Consider the following 26,394-nt stretch of genomic DNA (forward strand, 5'->3'; position numbering starts at 1 on the left):
TTTTCTTTGGGCCCAGGTAGGAACCTGCAAAGTCTGGGCCTCTTGTAAATATTCCACCGGTTGGCAAGGAAGTGCTCCTTAGCAGGCGCGTCTACATAAGACACTATGGCGCAGTAGCTCATTGCTACTATGCTGTAGCACTGGGGGGCACTAACTGTGACAGCAAAGGTGCGCAGTAGCAACGAGCTACTGCACAGAAGCATCAGAAAAAAAAAATGTGCAGGAACAGTACTGCACAGTAATGCCGGTTACTGCCCAGTCATGTAGTACTTGGTTCTGCAAGTACTAAATGCCTGCGCAGTCCACCACTTGTGTAGATGCAGCCACTGTGTGCAAAATCACTTGGTTCATTTCCTGTCTTTACTGGCCCTGTGAAGTCTTATTGAGTGGTGTCTCTGGAGGAAAATAATATCTAGCGAGGGAAGAGGAACAAAGACTGATTTCTGTCAGATTAATGTTTAAAATAACGACGGAGACTTGAGCGTAAAACAACAAGCTGTTTACTTAGCATAGTCAGTGAACTACTACATACAGGGTCTTCCTCATTCCCTTTAAGCCTTCCCCAGAAAGCCCTCCTCTCCTAGGGGGGACCCTGTGATCGCAGAGGCAATAAGAACTGACCTTCTCCTGAAAACTAAAAAATATAATAATAATAATAATAATAATAATAATAATAATAATAATACTTATAAAAGAAATACACCAACAACACAGTTATGCCGACTTTGGAATTGAATCTGTCGGTGCCTTGAAGTTGTCAGACTCGTAACAAGGCTCCAAAACAGATTTAAACTTGACTTCTTCTGTCAGCTTTGGTGCCTCTTCCCGTCTGCTGCCATCTCTCAGTAGGGGAACTAAAGTCTTCCAGTTTTTCCCTGAAACTTGTAAGGAAAAAAGCAGTTAATGTTTCCCACCACACACTTTCATAGAAAAACAGTACAGAGCAGTTCCAGTGTGGGAGGCCAACAACAGAATAAAGCAGAAGTGAGAAGTCCAGTTTTAGCGAGGGTTTTATTCTTCTGTCTTTGAGCTGCCAAGTGCAGTATTGACAGACCTTAGCAGGGTTTTTTTGCAGTGCTTATTGAACCGTGGCTTGGCTAGGCTCAGCCTCAGGAGGTCACTGCTCCAGCTCTCCATGGCTGCTGCCACCCAGCTTAGCTCTTTCAGGATTTCCTGCCTGTTACACACCTCCCAAAGTTTCCAGAGAGAAGGAGGAGGAATTTGTGGGGAATTTCCAAAAATGCAACTGTTTCATTAATAATGAATCAGCTCACTTTCACCCAGTTACACAATAGTATCAGTTCAACAGCAGCTCATTTAACTATTGCAACCATCATTAGGAAATGTAGAAATGGCTCTAACCATTAGACTCTGCTGGCTCTGTAACCAACCTGTAGTCCCATCCTGTCAGAATACATCAAGAATGAAGGTGTGTTATGTTTCTGAAATCCTCACCTCTGCCTGCTTTAAAGGAAAAACTGGAGTTTCTCTTCAAATCTCCAAAGTATCCAGGGTCCTCATTGATTATGCCCAAATTTGTGTTCCATGTGGACCAGTTCACCTCATCAACTCTGGAGAGAGAAAAAGAAATGGATTCGCTGCTCAGCTCTGGAGAGAGAACAACAAGAGCAACTGCCTACCAAAGGGCTTGGATTTATTCCCCAGAAAACAATCCAGAGTCTCAAGGACACTGTGCACAATGCATTTTTCTTGCACATGTAGAACAGCAATTATTACTGTTTGAGTATGTAATGCATATAGCCCTGTCCCTGGAAGTGTTTCAGAATGGCGCTAGCCCAGCATTAACAATGAACTGAAGTTCTCTGCAGGTTTAATGGTCAGTATGTTCTGGGACTCCTGGTTACAGAGATCAGACCCTTGATCTCCATATTTTAGGTCAGATTCTCCCCATGGAAAACTTCATGTCACCATGAACTTTTGAGGTCCAAGCAGTAAAGCAACATAAAAACAGGCCTGGAAAGAAATCAACTTGGCTTCCATGTCTTGTCATTGCCAGGCCAGCTATAATACTGCCTTGACATTTCAGTGATGGGAAGCACTGCAGGAGGGGACGTGGTATTGCTTTAAGATGAATGGTCTGTCTAGTATTTTGGCACCCAACAGATGGACTGTCATAAATGCAACTGAATACCAGTACAGTGTCTAGCCCACATGGTTAAATCAACGGGAACTTAACAGAGCAGTCCTTCCCAAGCCCCACACTGAGATAGACTTCAGAGTTTGGGAGCATTTTGGCAATTTCATCCCTGTCGCCAGAATTGGTACTTCAAGGTGAGGAAGCCCAAGTCTAGGATGCAGTTGACTGTGCTGCCCTCAAGCATGCCACGCTGCTCCACATGCAGTCCTCCCAGACTAGAGCCAGCATTGCCAGGTCCACTGCAGAGAGGCTACAGCCTCTCTGCTAAGACTGTGCCATTACTGAGTGCCCACTGGGATGATATTTAATTTTGTGGTGGATTCAAGTCAAGAAGGGACTGGACTAAGAAGCTGTTTCATACAGGTCTCTGAACAAGAACACCCTGAGGGTAACACTTGTTCATCCTAAGTGTGGTCACAAGTCCAGGAAGGAAAAAAGTCCCCCTTCCCAGTGTCTGTTATTGAACTATCCTAGCTCTGTGAACACATCTCTGCCAGAAGTGATCTATTTAGGACATAATCAGGTTACCTGAAGCACCATCTATAATCATCCTTGCCGTCAGGTGTCGTCCCCACTAAGACTCTCTTCCCAGATCGGAATGAGCGTCTCACACAGTTCAGGTAGCTGTTCTCAATGTCCAGGATGGTGATGGCTCTCTACCAGGAGAAACAAGCGAGAGGAATGCGAAACAGCTGTGGTTTAGATGCATTTATATGAACATCAAGTCGTACCTCTTTAAGAAGAATCCCCAAGTTTTCACCCTCCCCACTGGCAATGATTACACCCACTGCAAAATTTTTCTACAAGTGTATGTTATTTAAAAAGATGGATTGTTGTAGCTGGAATGACTATGTTCATTTTCTTAAGCAAAGTAATTGCTAACACAGCACAGTCTGCAAGACTAGCAGCAGGCACTCGGCCCCTCTACACAAACCCTGTTCTTCCAAGTGCTGACCTTCATTTCCTATTGTCAAAAGCCAAAAATTGCCTCTTTGTTCTCAACTCTATTAATATTTAGTTCTAAAAAAATAGTATTTAATTTCTTAGATGGTAAACATCTCAGGCGCCCTGGGAACTTCTCTGAAGTAGTGCATTGTATATGAGAAAGGGAAAGAGGAGGCCAAGTTTTAAAGGCGCATTTTGATGGTTCAGGAATCAGGAGACAGAAAATGAGGAAGGTCTGTTAGTTTAGGAACACACCAGCTCTTCCAGCCTCCCTTGAATGCAGTCACCACTCACACACGCTGGTTCTGATGCCAACAGAAATAGCAGAATCCCAGGGGAGAAGCCAACCAACCTGGAGTTTCCAAATGCTCTTGCTCTCTTGTGCGATCTTGTTCACCGTTTCCCCCATCAGGGCAATGAGCATATTGAGCAGGAGGATGTAGGTGAGGATCACGTACAGGACCAACAGGATGACAAAGACAGACTTGAACCTGTAATTCTCGGTGAACTCCAGATCCCCCATGCCAATGGTGAACTTGAACAGCTCCAGGCAGGTGTAGTAAAGGTTGTTGTAGGATGTGCGGCTACGCTTCAGTTGGCAGCATCGGGGACAGTCAGCAGTGCTGTTGTCTTGTCCCTCATTGTCATCTTCAATCAGAGTCACCACCGCTATTGCAGACAGGAGCAGCCATGAGTGCAAGATTAAAATGAAAGGGTGAGACCATGTCGGTTGTGCAAACAGTGAGAAATATGCAACAGGATACCAGACTAGGCACCATATGGGGGTGGTCATGGGTCACAGCTGGAAATTCAGAGATCAGAACCTTTTGGGGGAAAAAGAATAAGACTCTAAAACTGTCTCCCTCCCTCGGAGAGTTTCTGATCATTCAAAAATGTGGTGTCTTAGGTTCTTCCCTGCCCATCAGTCAAATGAGCATAATGCAGCTAAGCCAGGTTTATAAAACACCTTGAAGGACAGAAGAAAGCTGCACCTGGAAAGTGCTACATTTTATTGTTCTTTATCTTTTCTACATTTCTTTGTTTTCACTGAATAAGGGGACATCTCAACTGTCTGAACTTGTTCTTTAAAAGAATCTGACATTTTTAAAAAGGGGCAAGACAATATTACCTGTGGAAAATCCCAAGAGAAATACTAGGTAGACAAACATGAAGCGACATAAGTCTCTCAGGATCATCTGCAAGAGGGAAATGGAACATTTTCATATTTGCAGAAATTCAATACAAACTGCACTTGCAACTGGCAGCAAGTCCTGGTTGCTTGAAGACCCTTTGCTGTGAACTGGCCCTATGCCAGAGCCAAGTTTGTCATACAGAAAATAAAACATACATGTGGTTTAAATAAAACAAAACACAACGTGCCAAGCACCCTGGACTTTGTAAAGACTGTCGGCTCTTTGACCCTCTCTATGGGTAAGTTGGCCGGATCACCTCTAGTGGGGGTCTACAAAACAGACAGCTGTTGCCCAGACTCACCTTCTCAATCATGACCGAGTAAATGCCCATCTGCTGGAAGCCTCGGGTGTAGTACAGCATGTTAGCCCAGCCCAATGCCAAAGAGAAGACCATGGAAGCCACATACAGTTCCTGCCCACTGAAGTACAGCACCAGAGAGCTCAGCAGGAGCAGCGAGTGGACAAAGCTGAAAGGCGAGCAGGGTCTTAGTGGTGGGCACAGATTCTACCAGGCCTGACATACAAGGAGGAACGTAGGGGCAGACGCAGCCATCACAAAGCCCTTCTACCAGACATGCCCCGAGTCCCAGAGCGCTGCTCCCTCAGCACAGAACTGGGTACCATTTCAGGGGGCTGGATTGTGTAACAGCCCCCAGCTGGCCAAGGCAAATGGTTCAAATCCTGCCAAGCCGCAGACCCCCCTGAAGACAGGCGAGGTGTCAGCGCAACCCCAGTGCACCCACCCAGGTGGAAGCCGGGAGCCTTGAGATCAATTCCCTGCTCTGATACACAACCCAATCACTTGACATCTCTACACTGGTTCTTCCTCACCTGCAGGCAAGTTGAGGTCTAGTGGAAAAATCAGGGCTCACAAAGTCCCTGTGGGTCAGGCCTAGGCCAAGCTGAGGCTATGGGTTACATAGGTTCATGAGTGCCTCACACAAACACCAAAGAGAGAAACTGGAGAGCTTACAAAAGAACCTCACTGTAGCTGTCCGCTAGCAGGGTCCGGAACGATGGGCGCCTCTGCACAAAATACTGGATCTGCAAGAATATGAGAAGGGAAGGCTGCCATCCAAGGGGCAAATACATTTCCAGCCTGAATCTTCATGCAAGTGCTTGCCAAAAGGAGATACCAGCCTTACAAAACGACGCCATTTATCTTTTATCAGGCTCCTGACTGTCCGAGATGCTACTACAGCAAGAGCCCTCAGAAGTACAGAGAAGACTGGCCAAGCAGGGTACAGGCTGGGAGGAGAGGAACAGCTGCTCCGTACTTAGCCCACAAGAGCCTCCCAACAGCAACAGATGTCCCAGTGAGTCCCAAGGCTCAGAGCTGTATACTAGAAGGGCAAACTGACTTGAAGCTGGCACTGAGGATCTTCATGGGGCAAGCCTGGCTGTGGGCAGTACCCCCTCCTAAAGCCTTATCCAGGCTGGTATCTCCACTCAGCCATGCCAAGGCTTTTTAGGGCCTTGCCTTAGCTTTTTGACTCAGTAAGAAGCTGACAGTGACTCATCAGACCCCACCAAACTACCTAAGGCTTTGGGGTGAGGGATGGATTCTTCTGGCCACCAAACCCAACAAGGGGCAACCTGCTTTTGACTCCCACCTACTCACAAGGCTTCAGAAGGGACATTTCAGATGTCTTACCCCTCTGGAAAAGAAGTAGAGACCGCCCAGCACGCTCAGGATCTCTCCAGTGACACGGAAATACTCCCCAGTGCTGTAGCCAAATGCGAAAGGAGGCTGCTGGACATAGGAATGTGGGGTCAGGATGGTGGGAGATGGAACAGATCCATCTGCTCAGCAGTTTAAAGGGCTCAGCTGCCAGTAGGGTGGCTATAAAGTGCACAGCTCCCTCCATTCTCCAAGGTAGGTGGTGTGGGACAAATCCCTCCTCTGTCCTTCCACCCTTCCAGGAAAGGAGTCCAACGAGCTCCGGCACCTTGAGTATGGGCTTTGAAAAGGGAGTAGGTCTGAGAAGCTGCCCTCTAGGTGGTTACCGAGATGTGTGACCAGCCACTTACTTCTCTCTCCTTTTTCACAGGCCGGTAGTAGGCGGCGATGGTGAGTATGATGATGTGGATGGCGTACACACAGAAGTTGAAGTAAAACAAGTGTTTGACAAACCGGTCCCACTTGTCCTGCAGCAACCTGTTCAGTGGTTCCACCAGCAGCATCTCATGGCGATTCTGAAAGGGGATAAAGACAACTAGAGGGTGAGTCTCAAAGCAGCTGGTAAGCACATGAGCTGAGCAAGCACACCTGCAATGCCACCTTCCCGCAGTGCTTTGAGGCTTTGCAAACAGCAAGTGAAACCCCTTTGTCCCTAGCATCCCCCATCCAAATCCCACAAAACAGAGAAAGACCCTGATCCTGGTTTCACAGATGGATGCTCCGAGGCAGAGTGACTTGCCTGACACCTCACGGTAAGTCAGGAGAATAGCTAACAACAGAAGCCAGGAGTCTTGCCCCCCAGTGCCCTGAAAATGCTTCCTTGTTCGAAACCAAAGAAGCAGCACAAGGTACAGACTTGCTCTGGGGCACTGCTGTGGAACCCTTACGCATATGGGTGAGCATCCTGCCGGTGGTAGCTCTGACCCCAAGCCAATGGGAATTTTTGGAGCGGTAAATGCCAAGATTGGCTTCCACAGTTGGGCGGCAGCGTGTGGGCAAAAGGAACATCAGTACATATGCATATGACAAGAAAGAAATGAGGGCCGTCTTCCCAATTTACACTTGCTTTTAAACCTCTGCAAACCTGCTGGAAGACACTGTGTGCAGAACACAGGGAGACCACCAATTCCCTGAGGAAGGTGCTGAGGAGGTTTCCATACTTACAGGGGTTTCGCTGCTATAGGCAATGATCTCAAGCACAGAGTTTTTCTCACACGTGTCTACAGAGGACAGGTCATACAGAGAGGAGTGGACAGGTCCATAGGCCCATTCGGTGAACTTTCTAGACAGGTGCCTACACTCGGGGTCTTTGATCTCTCGTCTGAGGATATAGGCGAAAATCTAATCACGAGAGAATAATAAGCAACCAGGATTTTAGCTTTTGTGGAGTGGTGATTTTTCAGCATTTCAGTAGCACAGGAAATCAAGTTTCTTTCCGAGTCAGCCCCACAGAGCACTGCTTGACAGCTGCTAATGGCAAGCTCCAAGCTAATGATCTCATTGTTCTGGGGAATGGAACAATGCAAACATAGCAAAGAGCCAGGTGCAATAATACAAAGAAGGACCTTCTCTGCTCTCCCCAAGTTGGGGCTTGCGACTGCCTTTGGCCCCTCAGCTCTGAACGAGAAATCCCGAGGCACCTGTTCCACATCCCTCTGAGGTCACTGCCATGGTGAACAGGGAGTGTTTTGGGATGGGCTGTAAAGTTTACTTGCCATACACCTGCTAGGTCCAGGCAGGAGTTGTGACAAATCTTACAGCGCTTTGGCTGTACCATGGATTGTTTGAGGTGGTAGTAGGTCAGTGACTGATGCATGCCCACCTACCCCTATCTTCCCTGTCTTTGCTGCCAGGGTCAAAGGAGTCAGGCCCTTCTTGTTAGTGAGCTCTTCCAGCTTCAGCATTGGGTTAATTTTGGCTCCAAGGATCAAAATGTTGTTGTACATCTTGGTGACAAACTTGGTGTTATCTTTGGTGTTATCTGCCACTTCCACCAGCGCGTGCAGGACTGTATTTCCCATGGAGTCTTCGGCCACAATGTTGGCTGGCTGATACGGGTTCTCCAGGAGGAATTTCACGATGCACAGCTGGTTGGTGCAGGCAGCGAGGGAAAGAGGCAGCTCACCTAGTTGGCAAGCAACACGGAAATGCCTGTCAGCAAACACACCCTGTGCACCTTGGGCACTACACATCCCTCACAAGAAGAGAACCTACAGTTTGTGCCTTCCACCAGGACCCCTCTCAGTCTTCTCTTCTCTAAATAAGCCCCGTTCCCTCAGCCTCTCCTCAAAAGTCATGTGCCCCAGCCCCCCAACCATTTTCACTGCCCTCCACTGGACCCTCTCCAATTTCTCTGCATCCTTTCTGTAGTGGGCGTCCTAAAACTGAACACAGGACTCCAGATGTGGACTCACGAGTGCTGAATAGAGGGGAAGAGTGCTGAATAGAAGAGGAAAATCATTTCCATGGACCTACTGGCAGCACTCCTACCGATGCAGCCCAGGATGCCGTTAGCCTTCTTGGCAACGAAGGCACATTGCTGGCTCCTATTCAGCTCATTGTCTACTGTGATCCCCCAGATCCCTTTCTGCAGAGCTGCTGCCCAGCCAGTCAGTCCCCTGGTCAGCCTGTCCTGGTGAGTGGGATCGCTCTGTCTTAAGTGCAGGACTTTGCATTTCTCCTTGTTGAACCCCATAAGATGAATAAAAGCTCCTACCGAAATAAAAGCCTGGCTTCCCTTTGATTTTTCTGAAGAACTCGCCGTGGGCTCTGGCATGAACATCTGCTCCATTCTGGACCAAGAGCTTCACCAGATACATATTTCTCCTTTCAATGGCAATATGGAGTGCGGTCTGACCTAGGGAAACACTCATCAGACCAGAAAATTCCCTAATGCAGGCAGCCATCAGGCACTAGGGGCTCTGCCTTCCCAGGTTAGCTCAATGCTGGGGAGAAGTCCCAGCTGGGTTAACAGGGTTCTATTAACCAACCGAAGGGACAAACACCACACCACACCCAGCACCACGCTGGTGTGCAGCTAGAGATGGAGGACGGAAACAGGACTGTACAACCCTAGCACTTTACCAGCGTGAACACCCAGGTGCAATCCAGATATTCCAGGAATGCACTGACTACTAAAGTCTCTGGCACTTCGTGGTGCTCCTTTCCTAGGAGCAAGCTCCTTCTGGATCCCTTGGAGAGGGACAGCTGAGGGGCCAGACAGCTCTGGGTAGCTCTGGCCATTTAACACAGGAATAGGCAAGGTTTCACGCCATGCCAGCTGCCTCTCTTACCCTTGTAGTAGTTGTCAGTATAACCAGCATTAACAAACTCTTTCAGATTGCCTGTTTTCTCTGCAATATCCAGCAACAGGGGAATGGCGTTGTTTTTCCCTTCGTGCAGGTTCAGCATGGCTTTCAACAAACAGGTCTTCCCGGTCTCCGGCTCTAGAATAGAAAAGATTACAGCTATATTGAGGTCGTTACAAACCTGCCCACTACCAAAGCAAGCAGCAATTACAAGGGATGGGAAAACCAGCCATGCTTAGGGTTCCTCAATTTTTTTTCCCAAAAGCTCCAAAGAAAACTGGAAAAGCACTGCAGACAACAGGACCCAGGGTGTGGTTTTGCTCTGTCCTGTAGTTAACAGAGTATTTTGCTTCAAGGTCCAATGGCACCACTGGTGGTAGACTGGTGTACCTTTGAACTCATCATCTGTGAGATGCTTCAAGGTCCGGCTGAGATACATCGGCAGGTGGTCCAGATCACTTATGTCACCCTGGGCTACAGCATCAAAGATCCTCCTGCGATCATAGTACTTGAAAGCTTTGTCTGAGCAGCTTGTGATGGACTCAGTGGACAAAAGCCTGACAAGGGGAATTTGAAGTTACTGAGACATAAGGACAAAAAACTGCCAGACTTAAACACCATCAGCCAATGGTGCCTTAATTTCTGGCAGAGCAGCACATGTCACTGCTATGTGCATGGAGCTGCAAAGTCTGTAAAGTCACGGAGGTCTAGGCAAACGAAGGCCTTGGTGAAAAGTTAAGGGTTCAAGTCCAGGGAAGCAGGAGGAAATAGTGGTCAGACTAGAGGCCTGGGAACCAGAATCTCCTGACACTGCTAGTGATGCACTCTATGGTCTTGGGTGAGTGACTGACTAGCCACGAATTAAGAGCAAGATACCCAACAGCGTCATTTTCAGACATGTTGGTGACCCACAGCTCTTATGGGCTTCACTGGGTGATTACCTGGAATACAAATCCAGGATGGGCAATGGTCATGCAGTGAAACCTAGTATTGGAGGCTCTTCCATTCTTCAGCCTAGGAATCACTAGTTTACCTGCTGTAGACGTCAAACACCGTGGTACAGTAAGCCAACAACCCCTGTCAAGCTACACCACTGCAACAGCAACTTACTTGCCAAAATGATGGTGAAGCTTTCCTCTTTCCAAATTGGCACTGAACTTGATAATGGGTGGACACATCAAGTGGTCCATCGGGTAGAAGGAGTCCATGGGAGCCATGTCCTTATCACTGTCCCCCATCACGAATCGCCCTCGGCGGCTAAAGATGTTGCTTTTGGGGGGTGGCTGCAACTTGGTGCTCTGGGTGCCCTGCAGGCTGTCAGGGGTCCCCAGAGTCGAATCCTCCCCGTCCGTGTGCTCGTCGGTGACTTCAGATTCCTCCACATCAGAGCTGCCGAATTTCTTCATCATTCCCAGGATGGATGACATGGTTCACGGGCAGTCTGCAAGGAACCCAGGGATACTAACACCATCACTTGCTCTGGGATTTTCCTTCAACAACAGGAGGAAGCAGGCTGTTGTACCCACAAGCCAGGAAACCTCCCTTACTACCCAGGCCTCTCCCCACCAGGAGGCACTGAGCTACCCAAGCAATGCACTCTCCTGTTGGAGTCGCCACCATTTTGTCAGATGAGTGGCTCACTACTGCCCTGTACTGTGTAACTACATCACTCCAAAAGCCTTGAACACTAGCCAAAGGCAATGAAATAGACACACTTCCTACAAGACAGCCCAGCAACAAAGGGTTCTGCAGCCTCACCCTAAACCCAACCGGCCTCCCTCAGAAATGGAAGATCATCCTTATGCACCATGTTAAGGGAGCACAACAGCTTGAGGCATCGGAGAGGCCTGGCCAGGAGAAAACAGCTCAGCTGCTCTGTGAATGATTAGGGCCTAAAGAACTTCCTTCCACCAGTGGAGTTATGCCTACCCCAGTGTGCACGGACACAGATTCAGGCTCAAACACAAACTCCTTGTCACCCACCGCCCTTGCCCTCCATCCAGCTCTTAGTCCATAGGACAAGATTCACAGGGCATGAGAAGCAGAAGGGGCCAGCTGTGTTAACTGAGGGATATGCCGGAAAAAGTAAAGGGCTGATCCTAAGGAGAGCTGACGAGAAAGGGATGGAGAGAGGAGGGATGGTAAAATGAATGAAACAGATGGGTCCAGCCAATTTGCAGTGTATGGTGTTGCTGGGAAGGATTCAAAAGACGGGACCACGAAGGTGAGGCTGAGCTGCTACAGGTGCGTTTCTCTGCCAGAGGCACATCATAAGTGAGGCAATAATTAAGTCTTCTACAGGGAGAAGTTTAGGATGGCACTTTTGAGGGCTGCCTTATCATCCACATGGACAGAGCCTGAACTGCCATCCCAGCACAAGGTAGCTGCATCTCAGCCATGCTGGAAGAAAGGGACATGCTGCAAGTGTGGACAGTTACCACGCAAGGATTGCAATGGCGCTACCACGGCGCTGAACTAGCAGAAAGGAGCAAAGCGAGCCCAGGAAGGGCAGCCAGGAAGCAAGTGCTATGCGGAAACTGGAAGTCAGCTTAGGGACACTAAGAAAAAGAGAAATGAAAAAGTCACTAGATAGTGGAGCTGCCTGGATCCGACCCAATTTACAATTGTGAACACAATGACAGAGCGCAGTACATAGGCTAAAATTGAGACAGAGAACATCTTTTGTCTGTTCTCTTACTGAAGTGTTATAAGCAGCCAACTGTCCATCCCGTCTGAATGAAAGGAAAGGAGCCAAACTGATAAAAGAAGGCACTTAGCAACCACTGCTCATTTTGCTATTTGAGTAGTAGAGAAAACAAGGCACTGTTCTCCTTTGGAGCTCTGGCACCACCAGGTTTCCGAAGGTCTGGAAGATGCAAGGAAACATTCCCCAAAACCCCACGCTGTCCTGGAAACGTTAATAATTTGACTGTAGGAATTTTATAAAGCCATGCAACAGAAAGTCCCATCACCAATAAACAGATCTCAGTGCTAAATATTGTTCCACATGCCTGGAGTGATCAGATTCAGAAACATACTTCTACCCAAGTTCAGTTCTCACAAATACATGATGGTCGAGTGTTAGCAAGACCATAGTTTAGGATAGACCAGGATTTTCAGTACCATTTTGTCCAGTGTCTTAATGTGATTTTCTATTAAATTAAAAATAGAATGAGATCTTTGTTGCCTAGCTGACTTTTCTATAATGATGCAGGATAGATATCTAAAGATCTAAACCATGCGTGACTTTACATGGACAGCAGGTGAAAACAGGAGAGCGAGAGATTAAATTAAATTTCCACCTGTATGATTCTTGATTCAGTGTTCTACATCTGTGTCCCCCTTCACAAAAATAAATAGAAAATACTATTTCTTAAAACTAACATGAGAAATAATGCAAGAAGATGAATTTATCATTTAGAATTTGCTATTAAAAATCCTGAAGGACAATTAAATTCAAGAAGGAATTAATAAAAATGTTTTAAAATGTTTAGAAAAATACAAAGCCCTGGGCAAAGAGCACAGCCATGTGGGAGATGCATGTGGTCTCCTGTCAGGGGATGTAGCTCTGACTGTACAAGTACAGCCCTGGAAACAGAACAGGTTCAGTGGGAAAGAGCAGGGCTTGGTCTCCTCTCCCCACCGACATCCCTCAACCTTGCTTTAGTCATTCCATGCACTTTCTAAAAGCACTTGGTTGAGATTTCCCACTGAATGCAAAGCTACCGTCTTCAGGCAGACATGAATTTGCAATATAAGTGAAACTGCAAAACTCTGTAGAACAAAGTTTGGAGCTTTGCATGGGCTATCCCAATAAAGTGTACATAATTTGGGCTCTTCTAATACAGGGATATCAAGATTTAAGCATATGCAGCAAGGGAAAAAAAGGAGATTTTGCTTACAACGCTCTAAAATTAGCGAGTCTTACTAAGGAGCAATTCACAAACAGTGTACAAGCATGCTATTCAAATACACAGGCAGGACTTACGAGAGCTGCAGAGCAGTCCAGTCTCAGTGAGAGCTCTTGATCTGCAGGAGATTTTACCCCTACCGTTTCAAGAACTTCAGTGCATGGGGAGTCCTCTTCTTAGGTGATTTGAGTGGAGCAACAACTGTTCTCCCAACCACTTCATTTGTCTGCAGGGTTGTTCTACACTCAGATGGTTTGAGTCAGGGTACGTTCATCAGAAAAAATGAGGACTTGAGTAATAAAATCATTAAGAACAATCCTGGAAGCAGAAGCAACAGCAGCAGCAAATCCCGGGAGTGTATCAAAGCTCTTTACAAGAATCTCAATGTTGTTTTTTTTTCCCTTCCCCAAATTACATTTAGTAATGGACACTCCTTTCCAGATTTCCTCTTCACAAACACATTCAGTCTGGCCAAAAAAACAAAACAAAACAAAAGCAAGGAAAAATCACTTGGTTTTTGTAGGTCTGCTGCTCATGCCACTAACAGAAATCTGTAGAATACGTTGTACCTCTTCATCTTTCCACTGGTTGTTGAGGATGTTATCATAAAAAAACTACGTGGTATCCAAAGAGGAGTTTGAGTGTTTGGTTCTGAACAGAGCTGATGGACTTGAATAACAACAAACTATCTTAATGCCATTTTATTAGACCATTTTCATACTATGATTCATGTAAATAATACATTCTTACATTAGTTGGCTTTTAAATATTAATGCAATTAGCAAAACGGCACAGCTCAAAAACATGAAGTATTTCGTTATCCAGTGTAGGCTGGTTTTATTTCACTGGAGAACGAATGGGGAACTGTGGGACAGTGAATTACTCTATCTACCACACACCAGACCTCAAATCTACCTGCAAGTCTCCGGGCTTGATTCTGCTCCTAGACCTACACTAAGAGGAGGCCCTCCAGATGGACTGTGAAGCCAGCAGCTTTCAAGAAGAGTAAAAGAGCAGAGGCAACGACATCGTTTTCCAGTTTGGGTTACAGACACACCACCACATTTCAGGGTATCAGTAGCACGGATGCTGAAGAGCAAGTAAGACCAGAGACAGGAGAGGATTGAGTTGGTGTCCATTTGCAAGAGCAGGAGACAGACAATCAGATCTCACACACACACACAAGGGGAAAGGCAATAAAAGGAACACTTCAGAATTGGAGTTTACCCATAGGTTTGCATAACCCACACAGGATCAAATTCACTGCATGCGTCTCAGGGAAAGTTGCGGAGGCGGGTGTCCAGCAACATTTCTTTAAGAAAAATGAAGCCCCATCTAGAACCCGTTATAGGAAAGACTTCTATATTGAAGGACACAAGGCTGCACAGTCTAATTTCTCTTGTGGCCCTGCCTCTACGTAGAAGACTGGTGTGAAAGATGGACCATTTCCATGGAAAACCCAAAAGAACAGTCATGTAATAAAGCAGCCTTCTGGAATTATAGCGGCTGTGTGCCAGCTCTGTGAGCAGCTCAGGATTACAGAACAAAGCAATTCAGAAAAGGCTAATGTTTATAAATTCCAAACAGGGGATGAACATCCCAATACAACCCCAGCACACGTAGACAAGAAAAGAGCAAAAGAGCATTTCAGCACAACAGCTCTTCAGCTGTCTTCTCACTGTGAACAAACACCAAAGAAAATTGTAGGCAACTCCTGAGAAACAAGGTCCTGCCCAAGTGCACTACGTACCAGCGTTTCAACAGCGTCAGCTGCTGCCTAGACCTCTCACAATGGACAGTTCTGGAGAACGTAAATTAAAAAGCAAAAGCAGCTTCAGATTTGATGTTCAGCTCCCCTTCACAAGCAGAAGCAGAAACAAATGGGACAGCTCGCCAAAAGCATTAGATACGTGTCTAGCAGGGCTTGCCAAAATTACTTGAATTCTAATCCTGGTCCCAGTTCAAGGACATTACTGTGAATTTACATCAACACTGGAAGGCAGAAGAACAAGGTCAAACACTTGTGTCTAGCAGGTCTCTGTGAGGACAGCAAATGCTGTCTGTCTGAGAAACTGCGCTGATCCCCATTACTGGGGTAAAACAGACAGATACAGAGACACAGAGACTTGACCAAGGTGGGTTAGAAAACCCCTGGCACAGCAGAGAACTGAACGTGGGTCTCCCAAGTTCCTGCCTAGTGTCTGGACCACACATCTACTGCTTTGTGAGGCATGGCAGCCATCCATCACAGCTACAGGAGGGAATCGCAACAAACAGCATCACCCTGAGCTAGTAGCTAGGATGTTCGTGGCAGCCTTTTGGAGCCATGCAAGAGTCAGACTGCTCCAGCTGCACTAACTAGATGTTCAGAGTCCTTCAATTATCCCCGTTACTGTTTTGTACATCCAAAAAATAAAAAAATAAAAAAAAATTTCCCCCCCAGGGCTCGGCAGTGGTTTCCCTACTTCTCAGTCCCCAGGTTTCTTTTAACTCTTTCTGCTAAGTGCCCCTTCTGACTCCTTTCCCAAGTTCTGGATGTAGGCCCTCTTTCACTCTTCCCCTGCTGGCACACACACATTTTTGGAGCATCTCCTTATTTCTTGGGCTTTGTGTACTTCCCCTTCCCTTCATGGGAAAAGCAGAGCTGATGTTGCTTTCACGCTGCTCTCTCCTCACTGACTAATCCCTTTACACCGTATCATGCCCTCAACAGCTGTCTTGTGCATGCTATTAGTTTGCGGTAGATGGTAAAGCTCTCCAGGGCTGGGACGTAGTTTCTGTGTATCACTAAAAGTGGTCAGTGCACTTATGGAACCAGGTCAATAATAGCATAGGGTGCCACTAACACCTGCCTACAACCTACATGCCCAAAATACCTATGTCCTGGGTGAATGTTGTTCTTAAGGGTGAATTGCACCCAGAGAGAACACCTTGTTTCACTGCTGCATGAAAACTAACCCAAAAGTGACACTGAATATGCAAGAGTCCTAACACACAGGGGAAGTGAAGTCTAGCCTGTAGGACAGGGAGACTGCCTCAGAGAACCATGGGCAGCCTAGAGCCAGACCAAAATTGTACTAGCTTCTTGAAACTGGCTCTGCTGGTTTAAGATCAGCAAGCAGCAATTGCCTAGCCCTGGAAATATGACCAGCTCCTGCTGCTGTTACTCATCAAGGAAAGAACAAAGACTGCTGACACAAATACACAGCAACCAGCAAAGAGACAACAACATATTACCAAAGGACCTCAAATAGTCAACAACTTTCTCTGTATTTCCTGGCCATGTCAATAATCCTTTGCACTTAACCTGGAGTAGTGGGGTCAGCGGTGAGGGAAGAATTAATCCACCACTCTAATTAAGGTCCGGGAATGTAGACCACTGGGATAGGAAGCAGATTTCTCATTAAGGTGATCTAAGTCAGTCCCAATGCTGCTAATGAGCAAGATGGAAACAGATCTGTCTTTCAGTTGAAACAGATGCTTTAAGTAATAAAATTGAACCCAGATGATATGAAACCACTGTGATTACTTCCCCCTCCAGTGTCCAAGGAAAGGTGCGTTCCCAACCCCTCCTGGACTGACAAAAGAAAATCTGAACGTTTTCATCATAAAGAGAAAAGAGGATAGAAATAGCCAGCACAGTGCCTTACAAATATAGCACATGTGATAGAAGCCCAACACTCAAAACCAAAATCAGGTCAGAATCCAGCCTCCCACTTGCCACGGAACACACAAAAGCAGAATTATAAAGCTGTCTAACAAGGGGTCCAGAAAGACATTTTTGGATGTGACAAATGCAGTGACAAATGCAGATCTGCTTAATGTCTCATTGGTAGCCACTGTGACTGCCCAGCAAGTCATGCTGTGGAAAGACGATATAGAAATGGGACCTTCAGGCACTTTCATATATCCTCTAGAGCAAAAGAAACACCACACAGGAGGGACCAGTCTTTTATCTGTCTGGATGCTTCAGAGAAAGCCACAATGCACTCTACTTACAGACACGTTTGTGCCGACAAGTGCATACTGCTGCAGGATGAGGGAAATGCCTTCCTGAACGTCAGCGGGTAAGCAGTTTGTACCCTGAAGCATGGATGTTGACATGCACATATCAAAGTCACTGCATTGAGCTAGTTGCGAATCTAGCCAGGACCCACCGCAGCACCCATCACAGGTCCATGCTGACATCAAAACCATGCTTGGCCCTTTTACAAAGAGAACATCCACTGCAGGAGACACAGCAAGTGATGATTTGATCTTTATTAAAGAGGCACCACACAAGATGGGAGTGCCACTGCATATGGAAAGAGTCGATTAAAAAAAATCATAATCACTTTGCAAAACAAAGCCAACAGACAGTGGTGAGAGACACTGGCTTCCCTCACCCATTCAAAGAAAATACCACAGATGAAGAATCTGAAGCAAAATTAATGGGCACTTTCCATTCCAATTTCATGTGGTAATTAGCCCTCATTGCACAATTGGGAATGCCAGCGTAAGGGAATGGAGGGTACACTCGGAAGCAGAAAGGGATATGAAACCAGGAGGAGAGGGAGGGCAGATCAAAGGCCCTCCAGCAACAGTGAGCAGCAGAGAAAATCCACATCCAGTAGACAAAAGCCTGCCAGGCGGCTCGAGCCACACCTTCATCTTCTGTGCAGCATCACCAGGGCCGCACCGACTGCCGCATCCACGTCTTCTCCGTACACCACGGGAAACGGGAACGCTCTCTCTATCTCCTGCCTCAGGACTTCGTTCCTGGAGAGGGCGCTCCCTCTTCCCAGAACCCTCTTCACTCCTGCCTCCCTCAGGCACTCTGCTGGCAACATGGAACGTAGGTTTTGAGCGATCCCGCGGCACAGAGCTCTGGTCACGTGACCCAGAGAGAGGTCAGAGGGAGCGATGCCCGTCACCGAAGCCAGCTGCTCCGGTACATGCCTTTCCCCAAACACAGTTGGGCAAATTGAGAGCCCGGTGTCCTTTTGGGCCAAGGCTGCTTTGATTGTTCGTGCGTAGAGCGTGGACTCCCCAACTTCAAGCCCTTCAAAAAAGAAAACGGCATCTTAGTAATATGCGTCTCTGAGTCTGCGCGGGTCCACAGCGGAGCAGACAAAAGGCCCTGGCTGCCCAGCCGTACAAAAGGCCTGACACTGTTCTTGTCCTGCATTTGATTCCTCCCATCCCTAAAGAAATCTCCTTAAAGGACCCTCTCCAGCCACTCGTGGTGGCTCACAAAGTCTCTTCTGAGTACCAACACAGACATTTCTGGCAAACAGATGCATTTCCTCCTCTTTGCTACTGGGTTAGCTTAATCTACGCACAAACAGTGAAGCAGTTTGCCTGTTTGGACACTAACCAGCTAGCAATCTTTTCTTAACGGGGCAGTCAGCACAGATATACCTCCCCTTCCCAAATTATGCAGCCAGCAAAACAGAGTGCAGCACTCTTTTCACATGGTGGTTGGAATAAAGATTCTAGAAGGCACTGAGACAACCCACCGAGAGTCTATCAAAGGAGCCACAAAAACAGATTTTAAAGTACTTTGGAGACAAGACATGATTGTCTTATGTGACACTCAAGTCCATTAAGTATTTAAAGCACTGTGAAAACTTCCACCAAGGCAATTAATATAATCAAATCCTTTCTAGACTCTAGCCATGCAAATGAGCCACCAACTTCAATTTATTGACTTGTAATTTTTCCTTTGAAAGTTCTTCCTTCTGAAATGGAAGCCGCAGAGAAACCTTTTGCTCTTGTTCGTCGGAAAACAAAATCCAGACGCAATCTGAATGCAGGTTCCAGTCATGTCATCACTAGCACAAGCCCTAAGAGTTGCAGGAAATTGCTCTGGGTAGAATTAATGGAGTGTTACATCATTGCTGCTCACAGCATCCCACAACAGGATCGACACAGCCCCCAATGACTTGCTACCAGGTAAGTTTTGAAGGTCCTCAGAATACTTTACCCAACTCTGCCATCCACTGGCCCAGCATATCCACAAACATCGCCATCACATTGCCCCCATTCAGCGAGGCTGCCACAGCCAGATAGTGACCATCAAAATAAGGGAAATAAGCAACGCTTGATAATGAATCAGGTGTCTCTGCAGGCTGGAATCCCCAAGGCATGGAGACCGTGAGCTGAGCAGAGGTGCTGATGTTGAGAACTAGGACAAGAAAGAAGAGATTTCCTTCTTTTAGCAAGCTACCCTGAACAGAAAAAGTAAGATAACCAGACGAGCACAAAATTAGGAAGCAGACAGAGAAATCGTGATTATCTTATGAACAGCAACATTTTATCAGTCCTTCCATGGCCTAGCCAGTGGCAGCCTACTCTATCAGCAAGTCTTAGTTGTGATGGTCCAGCTGCAGGAAGATACCTGCATCACTCCTCTCGGCCAGACAGGAGTACACAGAGCACTGGAAATCTCCCAGGGCCAGTCCCACTTCTGCTCCCTTTGGAATTCCATGCCAGCCACGGGACATCCTTCCGGCAACGTCGCCAGGGTCACCCACTTCAGGAAGCAAGTGAATGGGAAAACCGGACTCTCTCAAGCTGCAAGCAAACCAACATGCAGGTAGATTAGTTACCATTAAGAGCATGCTGCCTGGCTACATGACCACCCTCACACAGTCACAAGCTGGTGTGACCATATGCTTGTGGACTTGCACCATCTGTTCCCTGCTGTGCCTTGGATAAATTCAGCCCTCCAGTTCCAGGGGTTAAAAAAAACTCACCTGATTTTGAACTGAACAGATGAGGAGAGTTAGTGCACTCACTGACTATTACATTGTATTTGACCTACCAGGGGTTACACAGCAACACATACCTCCTACAGTTAAGCAGTGCTGGAAAGAGCAATCCCAATAACAGATATGCAACCAATTTTCAAGTGCCAAAGAATGCCAACTTCTAGCCACTCTTGTGCAGGGGTTATCAGGTTGAAGCCAACCTAGGACAAATTAGCTTGGACAGGCTCCATAAGCAAACAAACTGCAAGATGTGTCTAGGTTACTTTTCTACAACCACTATATCAAGTTATTGAACGCTCAATGCCAAATACACACACCTATCAACCTTTCAGTGGGCGAGAATGTGGTTTACCTTTACTGATAGAGATCTCTGCGCACTAGAGTCCTGGCCCAAGCTGACCCCTGCATTGTACAGGGCCCTGGACTCCACCCCCTGAAAGAGGAAGCCATTAAAAAGAGAGAATAGAACCAATTTCTCAAGCAAGATGTCCAGCACCCTTTAACTGACATGGTGAGTGGGTTTTTATGCTTGTGGAAACGCTCAGCTGAAGAAACTCGAGTGAAATTCTCTCTTGAACCACTGTGCAGGTAAAGCATTGGTAGCATCAGGATAGGCTAAGCACTCTGCTGCACCAACAAAACTCATCCCAGCCCTACAAAGATGATCCTAGGAAGCAAGGGGGCAGGTCTGGGTCTGTGGCCTCTTGGCTGAGCCTCCTGACCAGACCTTCTCTTCAGCGTTTATCAGGATGCCCAAGCCAGCAGGTACAAGCAGAGACAAGACTCCTGCGATGTTGGCCTTTACCCCTGACAAACTGGACTGACACCCAAAGATTCATTCAGCACAGACAAAACAACCGTCACATGGGAGCAGCTTCCAATCACCGCACACCTGCGGCATGTTCATAGGTATGTCCTAGAGATGTGTTCACACCAGCTGGTCCGCACAATACATACAATCCACCGAGGACCCCGTTACGTACATCTCAGTGTTCCAGCTTTTACTTCTGGAACTGAAATATCCCCAGCTGGCAGCATTCTGGACAGACATCAGCGGCTTCTCCAGGTCACACAGCATTGCAACCACATAGTCATGGATGGTACCAGCCGAATCGTAGGACTTCAGAAAGTCAGGGCTGTTTCACAAAAGAAAGAAAGTTGCCATTGTTTTGTTGTACATTCAACTGTCAATCATTTCCATTTGTAGCGAACAGTTACAACAAACCTGGTAACACAGTAAAAGAAACCTGTGTAGTTCCAGAAAGCTAAATTATTGGAACAATTAAACACATAGCAAAAACAGGTGCCCATGAAAAGTTTCTGCTGATGGCAGGAAGGTGCATGTCAAAACTCTTCTCCAAAAGTTTTCACCTTTTCCAGGAGCCTAGATGCAAAAAAAGGAAATTGGCTCTGGCAACTGAAACATTTCACCAAAATCTGACTTCTGTAAATTGAATTGATGTTGTTTGTTTAACGTCCATTTTTCACTGAAAGGCATCAGGAAAGCAAAAAAAAACCAAAAAAAAAACAACACACAAACCAGCTCTAGCAGCCATCTTTACCACGGCAGCCGTTTTGTTAACGCTGTGTGGTCACTAATGATGCAATTACATTTTTGATGAACATTCCCATTAGGCTATTTGAACTTGTCCAGGAAAGAAGGATTTAAACAGTGAGAGGCCGGGGAAAACAATTGCTCATTGAAGAAAAACTGCTAATGTTCTAGGGTGAATTGTTACTTTCCAACAGAACTTCTTGACATCCTTACAGAATAATAATAATAATGTAATATGCTTTGAGTATTATGCCTGTCTTTATCTTTGTCAGGGAGGTTAAATGTATTAGGTAGAACTCAATAAGAACTGACTCTTAAATGCTTCTTAAATGTTCGTAAAAATCAGTTCTGTTCCTTTAGCAATGGCATCTTTTACATAAGGAAAGAATCAAAACAGCTCGGGCACTGGAAAAATCCAGGCAGGCTCCAAATATTCTCTACCCAAACTTCTGGAAGGAGTCAACACTTAACCCATCTTTCGCTCCTCCCTCATAACAGGACTTCCTTACTCAGGATGGTGTTGGCGCTTTGAGAGTGATAACAACTTTCTGCAGCTGAAACAGTTTCAAAATCTAACACAGAGGTTTTGTGGCTTGCATCCCAAGTAGCAGCTGATGCCAAGTTATGCCGGACCTCAGCAGAGGCTTGCTGGAATGCTGTGCATCTCTTACAGATACTAGGGCTAATTTAGGGATCATTCTCTTAGCACCCAGCTGAAACCAACCCTTCACATATTAGATATTGTGCTAAACACGCAAAGCCACTCTGCCCAAGAACTGTATTAACTGATTAACTGATGTGGCTTCTATTAAGAAAAGCAAACTTTTCTGGTCAGGTATTAAGCATTCTGTGGTAATGTTTATGCGAAGAATTAGGTCTCTCACAGTCGTGCAGTCTGTATTCAATACTTCCATTTGAAACAATCTTGGGGCTTTTAATTAACATTAAGAGGAGGGCTGGTTCCTCTCTCATGTCTTCTCCAGACAACGCATTACGACACCTAGGTAGAAAGACAGCGGCCAACTCTGAACTGGCAGTAACTTTCTGCACGAACAGGATTGTCACTTGAGTTCCAGCCAAAACAACAGCTAATGAAACAGCTCAATACAGGAACTTGAATGAACAGCGCCGTACTTGTTTTTTAAATACCAGAAGATGGTGGCACACCCGAATCCTGTGGCCAAACTAATGTGGGACTGGGGTTGAGGAAGAGAAGAGAGGAAGCTGGGGCTGCACCGGCTGTCCTGCCATGTAACCAGGTGACTGACTGCTGCAGGCTCCCAGGTAGAACCTGTTCCACTCTTCATCCAGTTGCAACCTGGAATAAGCAGTGGTTGAGAAGCCCTGCAGATTAACCCACTTGCCAGGTCCCTTTCCATCCCCATTACCAAAGGAATAAATTATGCACCAGCAGTCTCTACCCAGTGGCTCACAGGCAACAGGTTCAGACCCCACCCAACACTGCTTATGGCTGCAGGGAATTCTGCTTTCTACCGACAGGCGTGTCTTTAGTCTGATGAAGACAGCAACGTAGGGCATCCACTGCATGCATCACTTGCTCAGTCTAGTTTCCCATAAGCCAGGGTGGTTGGGGAACCCGTGTTATGCACGTCACATGGGCAAGCAGTGACTGTAGTCACACCGAACTTTCAGACTTTCCAGCTCCAAATACCCTCCCCTAATGCTGGTCACCCTTTTCTGAACTAAAAAGAATGCTATACAGAATGCATTCATTTGGTTAGGAATTAGGAACAGACCCGTGTTGTGACCAGGCCTTGAGAGCCCCATGACACTACTGCGGTCCCGTGATGCAGCATAAAAGAACCAGAGCAGGGGTGAGGATTTGACACCCAAAAGCTAAACACCACGGAAGAGGCTAAGGTGGCAGAGCATTAAAAAGGGATCATTTCTACACTGATCGTGGTCTTCACTAGTCTGATCAGGAACTCTGCACAACTCTTGTAAAGCAGCCTTGCACAAAAGCTGAAAGGTGCAATAATACGCAAAGCAGGCAAAGTAAATCTTCTTTGAAATCTTTTTCAACTCCAATTTCTAATCTGTTTATTTTTCTAGTTTTAAAATGGGTTCTAAGCAATATTATTAACCACAAGGCTAACCTTAAAGGATGCCATTAAAAATGCAATTTGCAACCTGGGGTGTGTCCGTGGCTTCACTTATGCCACTTAAGATGATTTGAGAGCAAACACTCCCCTTCACTTTGTTGAGTACAAGAACTAAAAAACAAAACAAGAAGTGACATGTGGCTTTATGAAATGAAATATTAATGACCACCACACAAAAATGTAGGCGTATGATGGACTCGTGGAGTCGTTATGCAGCCCTTGGGAGAACTAGAAAGCAAGCAACAGATCCTCCAGTCCATCAGCCTTTGGATATAGTCCTTGGTGATGGCTTTAGTATTTAAAAACCAAATCATAGCCAGTAATGAATAGTTTACTATCTCTTAGAGCAATTAAGATCTGGACAACATCTGGCAGGCAGCGACCAGTACTTTCTGGAAATAGTTCTATAACTTAAAAGGAATCTCTACTTCACCTCACCAACTTAATAACATTAGTTAATATCTGCATTGTTGCCTGTAAGCGAGTCTCATGACTTACAGAAGGAATAAAGATGTGGAACCAGATTCTGAAATGGGGTATCAGGGCTCCAGAAAAAAAGAAATCTATTCCATGATTGCTCTGTGCAGAGTTTACAATCAAAAGACCCCAAGCAAGCCCACCTATGCACACAGTTACACACACATAAGAGCATAGGCAAGATCAAGGCCCATATGATTTAGTTTCTAATGACTTATCCCCACCCCAATCCTACAAATGACGTTAGTCACTGCCACTTCCAAAATGCTCAGAAAACCAGGAGACAAAAATACAATGTTGCAGTCTTCTCTGCCTTACCAGAAAACAAGTTTGTTTAATATTGGAAGAGTGGGGGAAGGTTTTAAATCTAACACTGATTTAAATAATCTTCTGTGAAATTTCACATTTTCTTGTATTGTCCTTTCACACTGGAAGCTTTGGTAAAACCACAGTGCTATGCAGAGTATTACAGTTAATGCTACGCTCGCTTCCATACAGGTAGTCACCTGTCTAATTTTCATGGTGCACATACAACAACTAAAGAGGAATTACTGGAAAGTATCCAGACAACTCACAGGACAGCTAGTTAAAAATGTCTCCCAGTGGGAAGGAACTAAAAACAAAGTATTGCAAGTGATCAGCAAGTCCATATTGGCTGGCAACGGACACACGGTAGGTGGACAGACAACTGTTCGTCTCCAAAAATGTAACCTTTCTTCATGTGATGACCGCAACTGACTTCACTGGGACTGCTTCTCTTAAAGATTTACAAAGACCTGATAGAGTCATTCACCAGAGAACATAGTCAAGTGGAAGAGGTGGCGGGACAGGACTGACTATGCTAATTCACAGGACACGCATGTTTCAGAGGATCTCCTGATCACTCCACTTTATAAAAGTCAAGGTGCACACATGACAACTTTCTCCAGATCAGCCCAGTGCTAAAGAAAAAATTATAATAATAATAATAACAGAAAAATCATCTCCCACATTAAGATCCACCTTCCACAACTGATGCCACTTCTCAACACTACAATTTGTTAAGCAAGTATGCCCAAGGGTGGGAGTTACCTTGATTTCTTCTCCAGAATACAACCCCGTGCATTTGTCCTGAAATACCGACACGGGTCACTCTTTGCAGCTGCTGCTGAGGAAGAGCAGCCAGGCATTCGTTCACGGCTCTTATTATTCTCTGGACATCTTGCTCCATCCCCTGCAAGCAGAAAGCATCACATCAAGGGTCAAAGCACTGGGACGCAATCCATGGGGGTCATTACCTAGATCTATATTTTTCAGTACCTTTCATCCCACAAAAGCCAAAGGACACACACTGCAATCCTGGGCTCGAAAAGCAGAGATATACCCGCATAGGTTTGTTTCTCTTGTGGTTTATGGGCTGTTATACCAACAGCCACATAAGACCCAAATCTAGCAGCACATTTCTCATTTCCATGTAAGCCAAGCTCTCTTGGAGTTGCATTCCCTGAAACTACTTTAGGTAAAGGATCTTTCTTCCCCAGCGAGCTGCAACAAATACTAAAGCTCTCGCCAGTATAAAACCTGAGCCCCAATAGTCTCTCCGCTGCTCTGGACTCCCAGGAGACGCCTGTACATTGGATTTGGGCCGTGACGAACCATCGCCCCACTTCAGAAAGTGCAGGGGGCCACCTGCGTGCTGTGGCTCCCCGACTTGGGGGAAAAAACATGTTTAAATGACCGCTGCCAGTGCGGCAGTAGTGCAAGCTGGATGTTTCCTTGGCACAGGCTGCCCGGCGCATCCTCAGCGTCGTCCCGCAGCAGAGACATCTCCACGCTCAGACATCGAGCAGGCGTCACTGCCCCAGGGATGCTTTGCTTTTTTCCCCTTTCGCCCCAAGCCGCTGATCTGTGCCCTGGGGCACGAGGCGAAACCAGGGCGACGTCACAGACAGCAACGCCTACCTGGGCGCCAGTGACTGGGCTATCCACCCGCGCTCGCGTCTCCCGCGAGCAGCTCTCGGCCACCACAGGCCCCTTCTCGCCCACCACCACCAGCGCAGCCTTGACCGAGGTAGTGCCCAGGTCGATGCCCAGGATGCAGGCCAGGCCGGGCGGGCTCAGATGAGCAGCCATTGCCTGTCAGAAGCGCACGCCCAGCTCTGCTCCCCGGGCTGGCTCTGGATTACTCAAGGCCGGAAGCTGGGGTAAGGCCCAGGCCTAGACCAGGCCCAACATGGCGGCGCGGGCAGACCAACCCGCCATCTTGAGTGTGGCCAAGCGCGGCGGGGGGGAGGGGGCCGACGGGGCCGGCT

The 26,394-nt window shown here is 46.7% G+C and overlaps 2 protein-coding genes across 5 annotated transcripts; both read right to left on the minus strand.

Moving 5' to 3' along the window:
* Nucleotides 1–504: 504 nt before the first annotated feature.
* Nucleotides 505–25,313, minus strand: TRPV1 (transient receptor potential cation channel subfamily V member 1). 4 transcript variants are annotated; one of them, XM_090025130.1, is made up of 16 exons: nucleotides 25,175–25,313; nucleotides 10,396–10,726; nucleotides 9,676–9,842; nucleotides 9,271–9,423; nucleotides 8,694–8,834; nucleotides 7,804–8,102; nucleotides 7,142–7,318; nucleotides 6,328–6,492; nucleotides 5,951–6,046; nucleotides 5,270–5,340; nucleotides 4,598–4,763; nucleotides 4,233–4,299; nucleotides 3,456–3,772; nucleotides 2,687–2,814; nucleotides 1,456–1,571; nucleotides 505–881 (listed from the first exon to the last, which is right to left on the minus strand). In XM_090025130.1, exons 2-16 carry the CDS (start codon nucleotides 10,710–10,712, stop codon nucleotides 715–717), a joined length of 2,547 nt encoding a protein of 848 aa, XP_089881256.1. In that variant the 5' UTR covers nucleotides 10,713–10,726; nucleotides 25,175–25,313; the 3' UTR covers nucleotides 505–714. The 4 variants fall into 4 exon arrangements, with proteins under 4 accessions (XP_089881256.1, XP_089881251.1, XP_089881252.1 ...); XM_090025125.1 differs by having other exon boundaries at nucleotides 5,951–6,049; XM_090025126.1 differs by lacking the exon at nucleotides 25,175–25,313 and adding an exon at nucleotides 20,932–21,062 and having other exon boundaries at nucleotides 5,951–6,049.
* On the minus strand, nucleotides 13,883–26,372 carry SHPK (sedoheptulokinase). Its single transcript, XM_090025132.1, has 7 exons — nucleotides 26,045–26,372; nucleotides 25,175–25,316; nucleotides 22,638–22,821; nucleotides 20,932–21,084; nucleotides 19,576–19,751; nucleotides 19,162–19,362; nucleotides 13,883–18,237 (listed from the first exon to the last, which is right to left on the minus strand). The coding sequence occupies exons 1-7, from the start codon at nucleotides 26,213–26,215 to the stop codon at nucleotides 17,843–17,845; spliced, it is 1,422 nt and encodes a 473-aa protein (XP_089881258.1). The 5' UTR covers nucleotides 26,216–26,372; the 3' UTR covers nucleotides 13,883–17,842.
* Between the last annotated feature and the right edge of the window lie 22 nt (nucleotides 26,373–26,394).

The sequence above is a fragment of the Crocodylus siamensis genome, chromosome 13, assembly GCF_052110815.1.
Source record: "Crocodylus siamensis isolate JL-2025a chromosome 13, ASM5211081v1, whole genome shotgun sequence".
Taxonomy (NCBI): domain Eukaryota; kingdom Metazoa; phylum Chordata; order Crocodylia; family Crocodylidae; genus Crocodylus; species Crocodylus siamensis.

Excerpts from the sequence above, each read along its gene's own strand:
- SHPK (XM_090025132.1), bottom strand. The coding sequence starts at position 26,215 with ATGGCTGCTCATCTGAGCCCGCCCGGCCTGGCCTGCATCCTGGGCATC. Across the intron at positions 19,752-20,931 it reads AAAAGCTGGAACACTGAGAT|CTTGAGAGAGTCCGGTTTTC; the intron begins GTACGTAACGGG and ends GTTTGCTTGCAG. Across the intron at positions 18,238-19,161 it reads CCAGTGGATGGCAGAGTTGG|GGCTTGAAGTTGGGGAGTCC; the intron begins GTAAAGTATTCT and ends TCTTTTTTGAAG.
- TRPV1 (XM_090025125.1), bottom strand. The coding sequence starts at position 10,712 with ATGTCATCCATCCTGGGAATGATGAAGAAATTCGGCAGCTCTGATGTG. Across the intron at positions 4,764-5,269 it reads AGCTACAGTGAGGTTCTTTT|CTTTGTCCACTCGCTGCTCC; the intron begins GTAAGCTCTCCA and ends CTCGCCTTTCAG. Across the intron at positions 1,572-2,686 it reads GATTATAGATGGTGCTTCAG|AGTTGATGAGGTGAACTGGT; the intron begins GTAACCTGATTA and ends TTCTCTCTCCAG.